This window comes from Schistocerca nitens, chromosome 1 (assembly GCF_023898315.1).
Source record: "Schistocerca nitens isolate TAMUIC-IGC-003100 chromosome 1, iqSchNite1.1, whole genome shotgun sequence".
Classification (NCBI taxonomy): Eukaryota; Metazoa; Arthropoda; class Insecta; order Orthoptera; family Acrididae; genus Schistocerca; species Schistocerca nitens.
In genome coordinates this window covers 764,636,988-764,654,433 of record NC_064614.1, presented here as the reverse complement: position 1 = coordinate 764,654,433, position 17,446 = coordinate 764,636,988, and the positions used below count along the sequence as shown (strand labels likewise).

Below are 17,446 nucleotides of genomic sequence, written 5' to 3'. Positions count from 1 at the left end.
GTAAGTGATAAACCTTTTCCTTTCATCATTTTGTGGGTGAGGTTGTCAGTGAGAAGAAGCTTTGGAATTATGTGTAAAACTTTTTTGAAGTCACTAAGTGCTCTCATTCACAAATACTGGATAAATAAAATCTGGGTATTTATGTGCCATCAGTTATACTGCCCAGAGACAAACACACAGTTTCTACTAAAATACTTGGCTTATTGTGTTAAATTTTTAACATAAGAGTAAATACCTTGATGAGTAGCTTATGGTCACTTCTAAAATTTTTGAATTTGGTCAATAATTTCATGAAATTAAAATTTTGTTGTTTGTGGAATACCATGCTCCAGGTTCCAGGATAGTCATTTAGTAATATAGATTGTTTTGAGGTTGTGCTGGTATCAGAATGAGATTAGTTATTCTGCATAATGTGAAAAATGATATAATGGTAAGTTCTTTCATGCAGGAAATGACAGCATGGTGTTCCAAGTTTGCTTAGCCAACACTGTTGATCAACAGACATGTCATGTATGTCTTTTATGACAGTAACTTAAAAAAACTTTTGTGAATGATGGATTGGCCAAACAGGTCATGTCGTATGATCTCCCTGTTCACAAGAGCTTAATAGCATAGATTTCTGGCTATGGTGACATTTTAAGGTATTGGTGTATTCCACACCTATTGACATTGCGCAAATTACATGAATATGTGCCTCATACATGTGACGAAATCTTCACATCAGTTTTGAGATTTTTTGAAAAGGAAGGCTGAAGGATGTATAAAGATGAGTGATATGCATAGCAAACTCCTTCCATAGTATTAATAGACAAATGGCTATTACTGGACAGAATGGTCCATATGTCAGTAAGGATGTTGGTATGTATGTGGGATGTACAACTAAAGAACTTATTTTTTGTATTGACCAGTAGTACAAGCTGTAAGAATGGTGAACACCATTTTAATATATATAATGGAATGCACATATTAAGTAGCAATAAGTCAGTTGACATACAATTTTGTCATTTGTGCTCCAAAAAAAGATCTCTAGTGTTTGGGTATGTATCACTGCCATGGGACCTGCATTAAAAATTTCTGCACCTCCACACAAAAAGTACAGCACCAATGCATTCACATCCACATCCATCAGTTTGATGTTGTCTTGTCAGTAGCAGTTTTGTCCTATATGTTCTTCATTTGCAGCATTTCAATACAAATTACAAATCAAACTGATATACAACATAACAGCATACATTTTTTTTTTATAAACAACTAATTCTTGTTGCTTTTGTATGCTGAAATTCACAATGATCCAGACTGATATTACATGTTAGCATGATATTTCTGTTGTATTTATATTTAATATAGCCCCCTCCATTAATATGGACAAGGAATTTCTATGACTATTCATTCAGTGATGTGTTATATTCTGAGTTATATGAAAATGTATAAAGACTGCTTTTATTTAAAAGTAAAGGTTTCCATTTTATTATGCCTAGCCATTACATAAGAGAGTAGTGACATATGAATCTGAGTATTCCGCAATATATCATTTGACAAGTGTTATCATACAGACTAGTCACCAAAAATCCTTCCATTGTGCCCTAAAGATCTCATTGTGAAGGAAATATTCAGAATTGTGGAATGAGTTAAGAAGTACGTCAACAGATGTTGAATTATCAAGTATATTCCTGTTCTATGATAATGATGTAAGCTGAAGCAATGAATTAAAATTGCTTCATCGTACTTTATTATCATAGATAAAGGTGAGACTCAATGCGTCTCAGGAATGTCAACTGTATATGATTAAATTTCTTGTTCATTTATAAGAAACCAATTTGCTTCATTAACTCAGAAAATAATTTGGTTATAAGTACAGTAACATATTCAGCTGCATTTCAATGTGATTGAGACAGACTTACAGACATAATGCAGACTGAAATATTAATTTCTGGTTATCATCATCATCATCACCCAACTAAAATGTCCACTCCATTTCTATAAACCAAGGATTTTAACTAATAATCTTTTTAAATTGTGGAAGTTAATTTCTGTTTTTGTGGCTTATGGGTCATTGTTGTTATATGAAAACAAAGTTTTGTATCAGTTATAAACTTGCTCAGCTATTGGCAGTACCTGACATGGTTGACACTGGACTGCTTATCAGTAAATGTGTATCACCAATATGCTAGTATGTAAACATGAAAACACACACAAAAAGAAAGACATATACTTGTACTCCACCTACCCTATAGTACTCCTTTGAGTTGTTACAGTTTTTCAGTAGATCTTAGGGTACTGAGTGGCACATTTTCACTACACTAGATGAAGATTGGTTTCATGCTCTCACTCATGCTCTCTCACAGGTACAACTAGGAAAGTTTGTGTGAAATTGTATGTTGACCTCAGAACACTGGTAAACAAAGCTGAATGTGTTAACACATTGACTGCCATGAAGTTGCCAGTGGCCACAGCAGAGCCTCATGCCTGATACCATGCCCTGGCCTGGTCAGGCCTGACAGTGAAACATTCATCCCTGTGTGTGTGGCAGTCAACATGTTACAGAAACCTTCTGTAACTGCATATTTTTAAACATATCAATGAAGAACACAAATTGTAGATTTTCAGCAGTATAATATTCACAGTTTGTGTTCTTCATTGACAAATAAAAAGTCTGAATGACCCTAACATCATACAGATCACAAGTTAGATGCATTGCTTTGTCACTGCACCTCTGGCAATGATACTGTGTACACTGCTGCTAACAGTAATTGCTGTCAGATACCAATAACTTCCATACGTATTGAATGCATATTACTGAAGAGTATGCCTACTCATTAGTGGTAAAAAAAGAGTTAACTAATAGATGAAATAGTTACTTTTTTAGGTTGAACAGCTACTGTATCCCGTATGATGTAAATAAAAATACATCCCATATGATGTAAATAAAAATAAATGGAAAATACTGTCTTTGGACAAAACCCCCTGTACTGCTGCACCAGTTTTGCTGTTATATTTTGTGTGTATTTAAGTGTCATTTCACCTAGCTCTGTGCCTTTTTTCCTTTTTGTGTACTCATACATCTGTGATGGTCCAACTTAAAATTACTGACTAATTCTAGTTAGTATATGTATTTCACTGTTATTTGAGGAACTTAGACAGCGGTAACTGGATGTAAAAGCTGAATATAAAATCATTCTTCTGATCCATATATAATTTTAATTAATACAGCCTGACACTGCAATGATGTTAACAAAATCTTAGAATACTGATAATACACAATCCATTGTGAGCAATGGACCTTGTCAAAGGTAGGGTGGCTTGTACGCCTCAACAATACAGTTGGCTGTACTGTAGGTGCAGCCACAGCAAAGGGGTACATGTGGAAGAGGCAAGGCTAACCTATGGTTCCTGAAAAGAGGTGGCAGTCTTCTCAGTAGTTGCAGGGGCAGCAGTCTGGATGATTGACTTATGTCGCGTATAAGACCAACATTAGCCAACATGGCATTTCCATTCTGGTTATGCAAACAGCTGAAAGTGAGGGGAAACTAAGTTGTAATTTTCTTTTCCTGAGGGCATGCTGTTCTGTTGTGTGACTTAATGAAGGTGGCTTCCTCTTGGATAAAATATTCCAGAGATAAGATAGTTCTCCATTCAGATCTGCGTGCATACTCAGAAGGATGATGTCACCCAGAAGAACACAAATGGCTTTCTGCGAGTCAGAATTTGCAGTGTTAGATCCCTTAATCAGGTAGGTAGGTAGATTAGAGAATTTCAGAAGGGAAATAGACTGGCTGAAGTTAGATATAGTAGGAATTAGTGAAGCTTAGTGGCAGAAAGAATAGACTTCTGACCAGCTAAGTACAGTGTTATCACACAATCAAATAAAGGTAATGCAGGAGTAGCCCTAATAAGGAATAGGAATGATCAGCATAGTGAACACATTATCACAGCCAAGATAGAAATGAAGCCAACACTCACTACAGTAATAACATTTTATATGCCACCTAGCTCCACAGGTGAAGAAGAGATTGCAAGAATGTATATGAAATAAATGAAATTATTCCAGTGTTAAGAGAGATAGAAATTTAATTGTGATAGATGACTGGAATCCAAGAGTAGGAAAAAGGAGAGAAGGAAAAATAGTAGGAGCACATGAACTAGGAGAAGGAAACAAAAAAAAAGAAGCCACTATATCACTGATAATACTTGGTTTAAGAATCATGAAAGAATGTTGTTTACATGAGAGGACCTGGGGATACTGGAACATCTCAGACTGGTTTTGAAACCAGATTTTAAACTGAAAGACATCTTCAGGAGCAGAAGTGGATTCTGATCGTAATTTATTGGTTCTGAACTACAATTTAAAAGTGAAGAAAAGTACAGAAATGTAAGAAATTAAGGAAATGGGACCTAATAAACTGAAAGAAGCAGATATTGTTGAAGGTTTCAGAGGGAGCATTAGGCAACACAGAAATGAATCATGGGACAGGAATACAACAGAAGATGAATGGGTAGACTGAAGAGATGAAATTATGAAAGCAGCAGGGGATTACATAGGTACACAGCAAAGGCAAAAAGAAACACAGAATCTAAAAAATGGAACTGACACAAAATTCAAAATGGTTAAGCAGGAATGTCTAGAGAACAAATGAAAGGCTGTAGAAACATGCATGACTAGGGAAAGGTAGGTTCTTCCTATAGAAAGATTATAGAGAAAATTAGAGGTACATGAACTGAAATGATCATATGGCATTACTGACCAGAAAACGCCATCTGGCATTGTTCGGCTGCCTAGTGCCACATCAGTGATTAGCATATCTTTGTGATGGACATGAGATACATTGAGACAACACCAAGGGCTCAGACAGCAAGCAAGTGTTAAGCAGAGAAGGAAGAGCTGATTATACAGCATCCATGTATAAGAAGCAAACTTGTGGACACTATCATAGAAAGAGAAGAAGTAGATGAATGTGAGATGTGAGACATGATACTGCAAGAATAATCTGGCAGAGCACTGAAAGACCTAAGTAAAAACAAAGCCCTGGAGTACATGATTTTCACTCAGAATTATTGAGATACATGGGAGAGCCAGCCTTGATAAAACTATTCCACCTGGTATGTAAGACGTATGAGACGGGAGATACCCTCAGACTTCAAGAACGGTGTAATAATTCCAATTATATTTGAAAGGATGGAAAAACTTGTAGAAGCTAACCACTGGGAACTAGACAGGTTGAAGAAAAATAAACCTACATTTAAAGCATTTGTATATTTAGAGAAAGCTTCTGCCAGTATTGACTGGACTGCACTCTTTGAAACTTAGAAGGTAATATGAATAAAATACAGGAAGTAAAAGGCTATTTACAACTTGCCCAAAAACCAGCCTGCATTGTAAGAGTTGAAGGACATGGAAGGGAATAAGCATTTGAGAAGGGAGTGAGACAAGGTTGTAGCACATCCCTGATGTTATTCAAAATGTACACTTAACAACCAGTAAAAAGAACCCAAAGAGAAATTTGGAAAGAGAGTAAGTTCATGGAGAAGGTATGGAAGTTTTGCGATTTGCCAATGCCTTTATAATTCTATCAGAGGTGAGAAAGTACTTGGAAGAGCAGTTAATCAGATTGGATAGTGTTTTGGAAGAGACCATAAGATGAATATAAATAAAAACAAAACAAGGGTAATAGAACATAGTCAAATGATATCAGGCAATGCAGAGGGAATTAGATTAGGAACAGATACACTAAAAGTAGTAGATGAGCTTCGTTATTTGGGCACAAAACAACTAATGTAGGCCAAAGTAGAGACGATATGAAATGCAGACTGGCAGTAGCAATAAAAGAACCTGTGAAAATGAGGAATTTGTTAACAATGAATGTCAATTTAAATGTTATGAAGTCTTTACTGAAGGTATTTGTCTTGAATGTAGCCTTGTAGGAGTGGAAAGTGGACAATAAGCATTTGAGACAAGAAGAGAATAGAAGCATTTGAAGTGTGGTGCAATAGAACAATGCTGAAGACTAGATGGGTAGATCAAGTAACTAATGAGAAAGTAAAGTACTCCACAAAGCATGAAGTACATGGCAGAGGGTACATCCCATCCTGTGGAGGGAAAGTGTGCAAGGGGGGGCAGGGGGGGGGGGATAAAAAATTGTAGACAGACTTAGAGAACTGGGCATAAATATGGTAAGGAAGTTCAAATACATATAGCTTGCTGCAGTTTTGCAGAGATGAAGAGGCTTGGACAGGACAGAATAGTGTGGAGAACTGTGTCAAACCAGTGTTCAGACCGAAGACCACAACAACAATATTCAATATTACATACTTTATCTGATTAGTCTCTCAAAAATTTGATCTATTTTCTCACCATGGAAGTATATTTATTTATGAACTTCTTATTTCCTTTACTTTGTTTGTATGGTAGATTAAGATACTGAATTAAAGTGATTAATAACAGCTTAGGGCTCATATTCCCTGTCCAGTTCATTGACAGCCATTATGTAAGGTCATGTGACCATACAAACATCATGTCACCATGGAATACAGCATAACCTTAGTCTTGACAGAGATAGTTCACAAGTCTTAAGTGAGAAATTCCCAGGTTTCAAATTTTAGTTGTAAATGTATCATCATGACCATATAGTTAACTGATTTACAGATATCTAGTAATTTTTTTAATCTCTTGGGTGATAATGCAACTGTTAGCAGTGTATACAGATCATGATGCAGTTACTTTACAATGTCTGCATATAATACTTAATAATTTTTGCACTTCTACTGGTAGGAACTACTAACTGAATCTGTTTTGATGTTTATCTCATTAAGCTTTGGATCAGTTTTTCTCTCTTTTTTTTAATATTTTATTCTTTTTAACACAATTACGGTGGCATATCATACAACTAAATTGTCCCCCCTCCCAGAAACAAAAACTACATAACGGTCTGTTTTTTGGTGAATAAGACTTTAATTTTGCATATTTTATACTCCTCACCAAGCACATAAACTGATATTGAAAGTTCTTGGTATCTTATTTTTGTCTTCAAAGGCATATGTACCTAATTCTTGAATAATTCAGTAAAAACATAGGTACTAAATTATTCACTGCACTTGAAGCAAAATAGAAAATATAGCATCAGACATCATAAAGAATATATGCATACAACTTGACTTAAGAACATATTATTTCCTTTATTAGGAAAATTACAGCACTGCGTGCAAAGTATACTCTTTTGTAACAAAAATTTTATAAAAATTGAAAGTGTTGAACACAACAGATATTTTTGTGCACAAACTATACAAGCTATAGCAATGATAAATTTTGAACTTATCAGTTTGGTACTCATTGTGATTGCTATTAGTGAGTTACAGTATAGTTTTGTTAGTTATTTCCGCCAAAAAATTTTCACTAGCTTATTATTTTAAAATAATAATATGAAAAAGTAGTAAGTTATTCAGTCACATTTTTTGAAAGAGGCATAGAGTAACACTTTCTCCTCTGTACACAAAAGGTGACCACAAATACAATTTACCATAACACTGGAAACTATGGGAGGAATACTCATTGTGTAGTTCAGACAGGCACATAAACTAGATTGAAAACATTGCTGAGTTTTTCAATAATGTCTTTGTTCTGAGCTAACTAAGATAAAGAACAAATTTCATATCAGTTAGTTCTAAAGAATCAAACAATGGAAAATCCAGGATGGAATGTAACAATATTATGAGAAGGAAAGTTACTACTCACCACATAGCGGAGATGCTGAGTCACGGAAAGGCACAACAGTCTTTTTGTTGTGCGTATCTGTGGCTCAGCATCTCTGTTATGTGGTGAGTAGCACCTTGCCTTCTCATAATATTGTTAGCTCTAAAGAACATTGTCATAAAACTCAGCAACATTTTCAGTCTTGGTTGTGTGCCTATCGGCCATTCAATGCCTCAGGTAGATTGTCTGTAGTCACCATTATGTGCCTGTTAAATGCTTAGTGCCTCAGCTGTATGGTGAGTGGTTAGTTTTATGTCTTGTATTAATTATAACTACAGTTTATTATCACAAACCTCTCTTTGCAGAAGGGCACTTCATCTCATAATTATTCTTCACAAGCTCTAATGAAGCTTACAATTGATATTACATTAAATTAGATAGACTGTTCATTCTATAGAATGGTGAGATGTTAAAGGATTTCCTTTACTGTTTCTTCAGTCAACACAAAAATATTTACACATCTGTGTAAGGCACAAAACTACAATATTAAAGGAAACTGAGGTAACTTCTCTGAATTTGTATACTGGTACTGTCAGATTTGTTCATGACTTGCAGTACCACTGATTACAAACTTTGTATAGTCTTTGTTGATCCATTGAAAACATATAATACTGCATTTGCATAAGGAAGTAAACACTCCACAATGTACTTCAAGATGAAAATAGTCTTTGTAAATTCCAACATACTGTTCCTAAAATGCTAGTAACATGCAACACTCTGCACTGTGCCAAAATACCTGCCAAATACCTTGAGGGGCCAAACATATTCCAAAGTATCACACAATGCTCTGGCTTGAACGCAAAAAACATACTCTCCCTTTAACTGTTCTTCAAATTATACATATTATCTACATTCAAACCAAAAACTCCATGGAGAATCGTAAATATAAGGATTGCCAACAAAAATTTCCTTGGCTGTTTTGATCTTAATGATGTAACTAGCCGAAATTACATGTACATTTTCCAAGTACACTTGTTGACATTTTTATGCTATTTATCATGTCTCACAACAGAAACTAAAATTTATATTTGTTTTCTTTGTTGAAAGACGAATCACAGCCTTCAGTTTCTTATTAGTTATAAATTATTACTGACACACAACTTTGTCTAGCCTGTACGTACCAAAAATGCTATTTTATAAGCATTCAAAATACTGCATGGGAATGTTAGCCAGATGATCACTACTGGGAAACCTACAAGAAAATCTGTCTCTAAAGCAAATGGTGATTTCTGTGTATCCTGTGGACTTACCAAAAGAGCTTTTTCAAGAATTTTAATATCTTGCACCTTAAAAATGAAAAACAATAAGAATTATTAAATAATTGTGTCTGAGATACCCAAAAAAATTATGTAATTAAGAAAGATATTGAATTAACTAGTGCAAAAACCTTTTTGACCACAGTAATCATGCACTGACTTGCGCAGACTGGGTTGAATGGTTACAGTTTAGTCATGCTTAAAGAGCACAGTTTATAAACACAAATTTAAGTATGCATTATGCTTCATGCAACACCATAGTTCTGGAAATGAGTGGTAAATATTATCAGAAATTTCAACCAAGAATAGGCAACAGTAGATTTTTAAGGTGGAATGAACAATTCTTGTCAAAGAAAATAAATGTTTTCAGCAGATAAAGATGCCCAGATTTTTCAGAAAATCCATGAACTATAGTTGAATTCTTTTATCTTGGCGGCTCGCGCATGCCCTCCCAGACGCGGGAGATTGCTGCGTTGCCAGTTGCACACGACGCACGCGCCAAGAGAAACAGCGCCATAGTACAGTATAGTTCGCAAGCTTACGTTTAGGGGGGAGCGCGCAGTTTATGAAGTAAAGCCACCACGGCCGCATTAACCCTTTCGCTGCTACAGAGACGTGCTCCCCGCATTCCGCGCTGTGCGCGATTTTGTCACTGCACTGATCGCCTGTGCTGACACATGGTGTTTCCGACTGCTTTGACACACTTATCATTCGATTCCACAACAACTATTCGGCCCAAAAATTAGATTTTTACACATCTTCTTGACTGATACCTTCCCCCCACTTCCTTCGACTGACTGAAGTGCTTTAAAATAAAGCCAAACGCGCCCGGTGTAAATAAAACTTTTATTACAGTCGCGAAAGACGGAATATTTCTCAATATTACATACGACACCTATGTGGTACTTAAATTAAATGAGATATTGTTATACAGTAAATTTTATATGAAATTTAGGTACCTTGTCCACATTTCATTCTCAACATTGTGACAACTAAAATCGACCATATGGAAAGTATACGCTATGAACTTTTACCTCTGCAAACTCTTCAAAATTTCGTGCAATGGTTTACTACATTTAATGCTGCACAATAACTGGGTTGAACATCGAAACAAAATTAAGTCATTTATGGGGGGAAGGTATCAGTCAAGATGATGTGTAAAAATCTAATTTTTGGGCCAAATAGTTTTTGTGAAATCGAATGATAAGTGTGTCAAAGCAGTGGAAACACCATGTGTCTGCACAGGCGAGCAGTGCAGTGATGACAACATCGCGCACAGCGCGGAATGCGGGGAGCACGTGACTGCAGCAGCGAAAGGGTTAATGAAGAGACAAAGCACTAGAAATTTCAAAAAACTGCATTCAAACGAATAAAATTCGTGAAGTAAGACACTTCGATATTGTTTTAAAATAAAAAAAATATTTGGCATCGCACAAGGTTTGAACTCGTTACCTACCGTCTTCTAATCCAACGCCTTAACCATTACGCTAATGCAACCCATGCTGTAATATCTCTCCATAAGAACACTAACACGTCACGCAAAATTCTGACAACCACTGTTGGTATGCCTATGAATTACTCGCACTTCGTCGAAGTACAATAGGAAATAAACAATTACCGCTGTTCTTTATTGCGAAAAAGCGGTTCGTGAAATTGATACAAACACCTTTCCTTGCTATCGCCTGAATTAAGAGTCTTATTGCTTGTTTGGTTTAATTAATTAATAGAAAACGAAGCAATTGGCATAAAGAATGGTTTTTCCAAACTTTCAAAAAACAAAGTCTGCTATCAAGACATTGCTTTTGTTCTATTACTTTATTTATGACTGAATGTTTCTAAAACTGAAGACACTCGTCCATGCTCTGTACTACAGTCGAGATCTGGCAACGTCGTTCTCTGTTCATTGGCTGACTGTATGTTTTGACGTCAGATGCGCAGAACGAACCTAAACTCGGCCGCCAAGATATATGACGCGCACTTTAATATAAATAGCATGAGTAGTTTGTTAAATCCTCAGAGCTTGGAGTAGTTATGCTTCACTAATTTATTTGCTAGGTTATGTTGACTGAATAATAATAAGTAAATAAATAGTTTATGAATGAATTGAAAACATTCAGTTCATTTAACAAAACATCAGAATTCCTTAAATTAATGCAGCAAATGATTTTTCACATCCCTCAAATAAGGGAACATTGAGTAACTAGTGGCTGCTACCCCAAAAGAATCAAACTGTCCATATGACAGCCACGCAGGATGTTATCTGTTCAGTATTGCAATGATTACAACCAAGATATATTTTCTCATTCAAATGTATTGGGCATGTTTCAAGAAATAAAGTACCCATTTAAATGAACTGGTGCAAAATGATAATGATTATGTATGTGAGTGACAAATTATTCTTAGCATAATTCTATATTCATCATGTGCACATATTCTGTTAATTTCCTATAGATATATACAACTTTATCACATGCCTCATACCTCTTCCTCAGTAGGCTAATAGTGAATAAAATGTTTACACTAAATGCAGTCTAATTATTTACACAGAAAAAACATGGTTATGTTGTTTTCACATTTCATGAATGGGATGAGCTGCTGAAAGATTATAAATTATTCATTTATCTTTGAATATCTAATTATTTTTGAATTAAATATGTTTTAGAAGAAACATTTTCCTTTTCCATGGTTTGAATTTTATAGATCTACTTACTTAAAATTTACCTCAATTGGCATACCACATAAAGCCTGCAGATGTTATCCTGCTACTGGAAGAAATATATTTTCACTGCCCAGCTTATGACTGATCCATCTCAACAGTTCGGTGGGAGTTGTCAGTCTCTTAAAGAATCCTGTGCTCAGTATGTTAAGCATAATATTATTTCCATAGAAATAAACATTGTTAAGTGAAAAATAGAATGCACAGAATGCCGTTAGTGATACCAGCCATGTTTCAAAACAATGTAGGAATCAAACAAAGTTGTTTCAAGTCATTCATTTAGCAACTAACGTACAGCATACCCTGATAATTATTTAACAAGCTACACACATTCAAATATTCTTATGTGCTTTCACATTACTATTATTTTGTGGTCTCTTCCAAGCAGAGGAATAGGAGCAGCTAAAACACAACAGAGAGTGAACAATGATAGTGCATCTCAGATAGACAGTGACACAAAAAAATTACTACCACTAACTTCATTACAGTAGTGTAATGGAATTGATGAACAAAATTTGAATGAAGAAATAAGCAGAAAATTGTTTCTTAATTTTCTGTACACAAAAACTGACATGCACATTGACCTTGTGTAAGATATTTGTTACATTCTTGGTCGTTTTTGATGTGTCACTTATTAGTAGAAGACTGTAACTATATCAAGCCTCATGCACTCAGCTAATATTCAATTTGTCTCCACTCCAAAATGAAAAATGTAGGTCTTCCTGACACCATTGATCTACAGACTACAACATTTTTCAACCTGCAGTAAATAAACAAGAATAACTCAAGTTTTCTAAAACTCATAAACATTAAATGTTACATTATATTTAGAACATTTTGTATTACTTAAAATAGCTTAATAACTATCAGTGACAATAATTATGTACTATTATTAGCTAATTCAGCATCCATCCTAGCACTTCACTCTTCTGCTATCATCAACACTGTGCTTTTAATAACCACTAAGAAAAGTAATATTACTCTTGAATCATCACAACGAATATGTTAATTCAGTCACAGCCATAAATAATTATGTAATACATGTTACAGTCCATTATTTCACATAAATCCATTGATCTGTTTTGCTGTACAAGTGAAAATAGCATGCCACCACCCACATTATTTTTGGTGTATGCAGCAAGCAAACTGATGCAAGCAAACAGTTACATGCTTTATGTTATACGTTAAACTTACCACAATTTATAAGCTGTAAATTTAAAATAAATTCAATGAAAGAATCACTTAGAAAATTGGCAAAATGCCCCCACCACCTGCTGCATCCCAGAACCCATGCTATCTTGAACACCAGTAATCAGGGTGAAACAGATGTTGCTGCATCCCCCACCCAGAAGAAACCTAACAAATAATTGACGTACGATAAGGCCAGGCCATTGTAGAGCCATGCTCGCCATCCTGTTTTTGTTGTTGAATCAATACGGCTTTCCAGCTCTTGGCATAAACTGCGACGGTCATGTGATCTGCCTGATTTCAGGTCACACACCATGCGCTTCTTGCATTCTGGATCACATGGTGGCCTCACAGGTGAGTTTTTCCAGTAATGCCTGATAAGAAAACTCAGTTGTTATTAAAATGTCTAACTATGAAAATAGAACAAAACATAATTAAAGATCACAAAGTTCAGCCAATGTACCCCACTGCATGCTTTTTGTGCATATGTTTAGTTCTAGACATTTCTAAGAAGCTGAAACGGATAATTTCATTAAAAAAATTCAATCATTTGAAAATGCTTTCATTAATGAGATCTTATGCATTTCAAGCAAGCTTTAATTTCTTGATGATAATGTATGTCTTGTCCAGTCCGCAAAGGATATTAGTGTCAGTCTTTAAATTTTTTATCATGACAGATTTCCTTCCTCTTTGGTTCTTAAAAGTTATGCACTGAGTTAACATTGACTCCACATACTTTTATCCAATAAGTGATGATAATTTATGACAGTAATGAAAAAGTGGAAACCTAATTACCAATGGTAGCATATAAAAATAGAAATTTAATACTTTTTCCCAATCAGTACAAACAAAGCCATAATCATCTCCTCAGTTTTCCCATCTACCAACCAATCATCTGAAACTGTTCTCCAAAGGCTTGGATAATTTACTTCACCCTGCTTCTAAGTACTAATGAAAGTGTTTGTAGTCTGTCTTCAGTTATTCATGTTAACTGGAAAGCTAAGAATGAGAAGGTCCTTTATTTATTGTAGCTTGGAATTGCAGTTTGTTTTGTTTCTCATTAAAATCAAGTGACCACATTATGAAAGTAACAATAAAGTCTTTCAATTTATTAGAGACTTACTTGTAATAGAGATCAAACAAAGCAGCATCTGTTGGCAACTTATTGAGAAAGTTGTCCCATTCTTGTGGTGTTAGTGATGGCATTTGATATGCTGACCTGGTACTATACAGCTTGTACCATATTGGATAATCATACAGGTTAGCTTCCTTCAGGTTCATGACCCAAGTTTCATGGTCAATGACTGACTGTAATGAACAATATATAGCTCGTTAATATATGTTACAAGAGTCCTTGACAAAAAAGAGAATAAATAAGAGTCCTGAACTATCTGACAGATCAGTTGGAAGTTTTTTCAACAGCAACTGATATAGGTTTACATCTCAAAAATTGTGGTACATATATAACTTTTACTGTGTGGTTGAATGACATCAGTACATTTAGGTAGGGGTTGCCAGTTCCCCAGCAGATGACTTCTCAGGTGGCAGATTGAGGAACACTCACTAGATGTAGAGAGTACTGAGCAAATAAAATACTGGCAGTGGACCAAAACTAGAATGGGGGGGGGGGGGGGGGGTCAAAAGCCGTGGAGAAGGCAATGCCTCCAAGGATGGGTGTCCAAACATAATCCCATTGCTCCTCCAGGTTATTACTGTCCAAGAAAATATGATTTGTATGGCCTATTTTAATTTTTCAGATAAGAGGCTGTAATTATGAAGAATAAATGAATTATGCTGTGGGTCACCTCCCTGCTCACACATACACACACACACACACACACACACACACACACACACACACACACACACACACACACACACACACACACACAGAACTCCATCAGTGCCAGGAGTGTCTAAACTGGAATGGAACATGGCGACAGAAAGTGGGCTTCTCCTTTGGAACTTGGAATATAAGGAGCCTACAGACACCATGAAGTGTGCAGAATGTGACCAGGGAGTTACAGAAATACAAGCTGAAGGTTGTAGCTCTCCAGGAGATTAGATGGAGAGGTGAAATGGGAATATCCTGTATGGAGACTGTGGCAAGCAACCTGAATTAGGTACTGGTTTTTGTGTACATAACTCGGTAATAAAAGCTGTTGTGATGTGTCGATCATTCAAAGTGCTGCCGCACAATTACGCGTGTCCTCTACATGCGGCGCAGTCTGCCAGCCATGCAGCAGCTGCGCCACCTGAGCGGCCAGCCGGCCAGCGTCCGCTAGACTTGGACTCAGTGCAGATTTGACTGTTACTGTGTACACATGCCTTCTGTGGTCTACTCGCTCTGTGACTTACATGTATTGTGTCGTCTTTTGAAATATAAGTGTTCAACTTGACGTTATAACAATTGGCGACAAGGTAGTGGATTTTTCCTTTCCATCGTTGACCCACAAGTTTCCATGGCTACTTTAAAGCAACTATTGCAAGGTCTCATTGAACAGCAAACGCTTCTCACGTCAGCGATTCGCGATTTCGTCGTGGCATCCAATGCGGGGCGTTTCTCGTCGTTGTCTATACCTCCTTTCCCTCCTTACGACAAGACGGCGGAAGATTGGTCTGATTACAAAAAATGTCTTCGAGAGCACTTCTTGGCATTTCATGTCACGGACAAACAAACATGTAAGTCTCTGTTCCTTTCATGGATTTCACCTCAAATGTATCGATGATCCAGCATCTTTGTCTTTTGCTGAAATGTGCTCACTTCTGTCCGTATATTTTCATAAGCATGTGGTAGCCTCTCGTGTTGCCTTTTATCGTTGTCAAAAACAAGCGAATCAATCCTATCGCGCTTGGGCTGCTGAACTTCACGGCCTCAGTAGGAAGTGTCAATTTGTTACCGATGTTCACAAAGAATCCTATGCCGATTCCATGGTCCGGGATGCTATTATCCGGTCGGCACCCAACAAAGAAGTGAGGCAACGTGCCCTTCAGTTGGCAAATCCGACTCTCGATGAAGTCCTATCCATCGCCCAGTCTTTTGAAATTTCTCACGCTGCTGGAGTGCAAATAGAGGCGTGGGGTGATGTTGGGGAAATACAACCTCTGTGCGCTGTTGACAAAGCGTGTGGTGTGTCCCCACCGGCCGACATGGCCACAGTACGCTCCCGAGCGCAGCCTCAGCCTAACCGTAAACAAACCTCTAAGAAATTGCAGCAAAACCCCCGGCAACTTCCTTCATGTCCACGGTGTTTTATGAAACATTCACCAGAGGATTGTCCCCAACATTGGGCCGTGGGTCACAACTGCAAAAAGAAGGGTCATATGTCATCCGTTTGCAAATCCGACCACATACATGATGTTCAGGAACATGACGCTGATTCTGATTCTGTGTTGTCTGTCAATTGTACTTCTTCCCTTTCAGGGAAGTTATTCCTCATGGTCCAAATACTTAGTTGAGATGTTCGCATGCAGGTGGATACTGGTTCTGCCACCACTATCATCAATTCTCAGATGTATCTTCAGTTGGGTTCTCCAACCCTATCAACTGCCACTAGGCAATTATGGACGTACAACAAACAGAAGATTTCTCTCTTGGGACAATTTGATGCTGAGGTATCTTACAAATCCGTCATTCGCACTGTTCCCATATTTGTGGTCGACCATAGTAATGCGGAAAATCTTTTTGGTTTTGATGCCTTTCGCGTTTTTGGGTTCTCCATAGATGACTCTGTCAATATCGTCTCTGATGCCATTCCTTATGCTCAATTGGATTCCTTGTCGACGACATTTTTGTCCCTTTTTCCTCCTGGGTTAGGCCATGCAAACGATTTTGAAGCTCATATCACGCTCAAACCCACCGCTCGGCCTAAGTTTTTTGGGCTCGGCCCATTTCTGTGGCCCTTCGTAATCTGGTAAAATGGAGCTGGATCGTCTCACTGCTTCAGGGGTCTTGCTTCCTGTCACTTCCAGTGAGTGGTCCGCTCCTGCCGTTGTCGTTGCTAAGCCCAATGGTGATATTCGTCTCTGTGGCGATTTCAAAGCCACTGTAAATGCTCAATGCCTCATCGACACTTACCCTATGCCCCGACCTGAAGAACTGTTCAGTAAACTTTCCGGAGGCCAGTATTTTCTAAAATTGACCTGTCAGAAGCTTATCATCAACTTCCTCTCGACACTGCTTCCCGTCTGTTTTTGGTCCTTAACAGGCCTTTCGGCCTCTATCAATACCAACGATTGCCATTCGGGGTTGCTAGTGCCCCTGCTCCCTTTCAGCGTTTCTTGGAACAATTATTTCTCCCTGTCCCTGGGTGTATCAGTTACATGGACGACATTATTGTCACTGGCTCCACCACTGAAGAACATCTTCAGAATCTCCGCACACTTTTTCATGTCTTACAGACTGCCGGTCTTAAGTGTAATCTTCAGAAATAACAATTTTTTCAAGCATCTATCACATACTTGGGGTTTCAACTCTCTCGGGATGGTATTCGTCTGCTTCAGCAAACTGTCGCCACGATCAATGCCCTTCCTCGCCCTACA

General features: G+C 37.1%; 1 protein-coding gene across 7 annotated transcripts in view; it reads right to left on the bottom strand.

The window, feature by feature from the left end:
• LOC126261132 (sphingomyelin phosphodiesterase) overlaps nucleotides 1-17,446 on the bottom strand; it is a 410,193-nt gene that overhangs the window by 23,170 nt on the left and 369,577 nt on the right. For 3 of the 7 annotated variants that reach the window (XR_007546682.1, XR_007546681.1, XM_049958514.1), the window contains exons 12-13: nucleotides 14,028-14,212; nucleotides 13,093-13,278 (exon numbers count right to left, since the gene is read on the bottom strand). Coding sequence is in view for 5 of the 7 variants with exons in the window: in XM_049958514.1 (XP_049814471.1) it covers nucleotides 13,093-13,278; nucleotides 14,028-14,212 (371 nt within the window). In the remaining 2 variants the exon portion in view is untranslated. Of the gene's footprint in view, nucleotides 1-7,150; nucleotides 9,031-12,244; nucleotides 13,279-14,027; nucleotides 14,213-17,446 lie in introns of those variants that run through there. The other 4 variants (XM_049958511.1, XM_049958513.1, XM_049958512.1 and 1 more) reach the window with 2 other exon arrangements.